Source organism: Corvus brachyrhynchos, unplaced genomic scaffold, assembly GCF_000691975.1.
Source record: "Corvus brachyrhynchos isolate BGI_N302 unplaced genomic scaffold, ASM69197v1 scaffold92, whole genome shotgun sequence".
NCBI lineage: Eukaryota > Metazoa > Chordata > Aves > Passeriformes > Corvidae > Corvus > Corvus brachyrhynchos.
This window is the reverse complement of record NW_008236973.1, coordinates 5,263,905-5,266,675: the sequence shown is the minus strand read 5'-3', so window position 1 is coordinate 5,266,675 and position 2,771 is coordinate 5,263,905. Positions and strand designations below refer to the sequence as shown.

Sequence of the window (2,771 nt, the reverse complement as noted above, 5' to 3'; positions counted from 1 at the left end):
ACCCTGTAAAAACATGCATGGTAGGAAATCTATATATTCAGTACACACAGAACTTAAAGGATTAAGACACAGGATTTATACCTATTAAAAAAAATACCCACACGCAGCTAGGTCATGCTAGTTAACCAGTAGCTAAAATAATCATTCATGTAGTAGAAAACTTCTCCAGAGCCCAAAACCCCTCTCCTTTACAGAAGACATCTGCCATTTAATACATTAAAAGATGCTACTCAAGATTCACATGCTCATTTTTCAAAATACTGAACACACGCATCCAATTAAGAGCTCTGTGATGAGGACCTGTGTACTACCAAAAACAGATAACCTAATAAGAAAATTATATTATACCCAGGAGGCCTGGCTTGTCTTCAGATTCCAGAGAAGTGATGTTTGCATCCAGCAGATCACAAATGATTACTGTTCTCTTATTTCATTAATCTCATTATTTTGACTACAGCTTGACTGGAAGAAAAAAAAAAAGGAGTACCCTGGCAATTAGAGTCTAACTTGTTATTACTTATAAAGAACTCGTATAAGTACGAGCACTTATTCATAGAAATATGCTGCAAATGAAGATTTTTTTTATTATTAAAAGGAATTACTGTAACACATTAACTAAACTACAGACTCATAAATCACAAATATTTCATTGCATTTATACACAAAACGGAAAATAACCCTTAAAACTTGGGATGACAACTGAAATCCTCCACCAAAAGTCTAAATAAACAGAAAAAAAAGGGATGTAGAAAAAAGGCACTACAAAAAAAGGAAAAATCTGAGAAATCACATGAACAGTCACATTTTTCACCCCATATAATACAGAAGAAAAAAAAGGCAATGCATAGTCAGCAGCTGTTACAAACAAAGGTAGCCACTTTTTCAGATACATTTTCCTGTATTCAACAATCATTGAAGCAATATACTTGTAATCTAAAAGCCACCCTTCTGAAAACAAAAATATATTTCCATATTTCTTAATACGCTTATCTCCAAAATGTTGTATAGTATCTTTATTTACTACATTAGAGAAAACATCTGACTTTAGATTGAAACTTTTACTTTGGTAGGAACAAAAGATGAAAATAGAATTAACCTAGCCAAATTAAGAGCAAGCCCTGTCATTTCACAGCATTTACATTCAAAACCCACTAAATAATGTAACCTCTTAGGCTATGTCTGTCACTTTTGATTCCAATTTATCTTGTTTGATGTAAAATACTGGAGAAAGGCTGCTTCCAAATCACAACTGCACGGGGAAAAATCCTTGTCTAACCATAAGAGCAGCTCAACTCAGCCATGCAGACTATCAGCATGTAATCTGGGATAAAGTCACAAAGACAGAATTTTTAAGACTTTCTCAGTAGCACTACTGTTAACAGTAAGAAAAGAATAACACTGGCTGGCCCATCCCAACAAGTATTTTAGTTTTGAGTTGAAACTTGGAAAGGTTATTCAAAGTAAGGAATCTATATGCAATATCTGGGGAAAGGAAGACGAAGAGACAAGGACTTAGTTACTCATTTCATCTGAAACAAATATAACTGACCCAAACTACTCTATTTCTCTATATTTTCCACTTAATCATAAAACCTGAACGGGGAAAACACGTTAGTATCCTCCTCCTCCCCGTATCATGCAACTTTGCTAAATGAAGAAATCATCTTCTAAGACAAAAGAAAACTTTCACCGAACACTGGCATATTTCAACAAAGACCACTTCCATTTCAACCTTGCACCTTCGACAAAAAATTGACTTCCTTCAAAAAGGACAAAATTTAAGGAAAGCCTCTATTCATACCAACAACTACAGTAAATCTAATCTGAATTCTTCAAAAATATAAATTACATTTCCATTGCCTTTTGCGTCAGTTCTCCTGTGCATTAAAGCTGCTAGCTCATACGAAGGCAAGACATTTAGCAACAGCCTAAATAGGAATGTATAGTTCTAGCAGAAGTGCCACATACTCTGCTAGGGGCTTTGACAGTCTGCAAAGACAACACACATATGTAGCCCAGCTTGTTTCAAAGCAGAAGGAACTGGACTGAAAATGCAGATCTATTTGCAGCTCAAAATAAGCTAGTGTTTCTTCAAAACCAGTTATAAATCAGCATACTTGGGAAAACCTATACACTATCTCAAGAGCTGCAGTCTTCTACTTGTCAGCTTTTTGGACTAAAAGCATCCTTGATCAGCGCCTGAAAGGTCACAATGCAATATGACCATCAAACTCCTTACCTGCAAGTCTGTCTTCAACCATTTGGAGTCAAACCTTGCTTGAGCAGACAGACAAAAAGAATCAGAAGACATGTTTCCTTCTTCAGCCTTCTCTCCAGGCTGGCTGAGCAGCCCAACCTGCTACAGAAAGAGCGGAAGAAAAAAAAAAAAAGACAATCTAGCACATGAAGTAAACCACACAAGGTTATTTTTGTTCAGATTAGGACGGCTTCCACTTGATCTTTAAAAATGTATCATGAAGAAGGACCTCCCTCGTTCACATTCCCTGAATATGCACGGGGAGAGAAAGACGCATTAGGAATACTATCCGAACCTAGAAAAAAGCCTCCACATCCCTTCCCTATCACACCCGTGGGAAGGAAGCCTCCCTTCTGCTGCACTGAGCCACACCAAAGGCCTTAACGCTGCCCCTCAGCCCCGTAAGTGGTGCATGAAATAAATAATTGATCGCAGATTACGCAAGCCGCAGGCCAACATAAAGCGATTATCAGGGTCACCCGCACCCCCTCCTCCCGGCGGCGGGCGCGGGCCG

The 2,771-nt window shown here is 37.9% G+C and overlaps 1 protein-coding gene across 2 annotated transcripts in view; it reads right to left on the bottom strand.

The window, feature by feature from the left end:
* The window catches only part of LOC103611779 (E3 ubiquitin-protein ligase HERC2), a 103,949-nt gene extending 101,576 nt beyond the window's left edge, over window positions 1–2,373 (bottom strand). For both annotated transcript variants that reach the window (XM_017728588.1, XM_017728589.1), the window contains exon 1: window positions 2,240–2,373. In XM_017728588.1, coding sequence (XP_017584077.1) covers window positions 2,240–2,311 — 72 coding nt within the window. In that variant the 5' untranslated portion in view covers window positions 2,312–2,373. The remainder of the gene's footprint in view (window positions 1–2,239) is intronic.
* Between the last annotated feature and the right edge of the window lie 398 nt (window positions 2,374–2,771).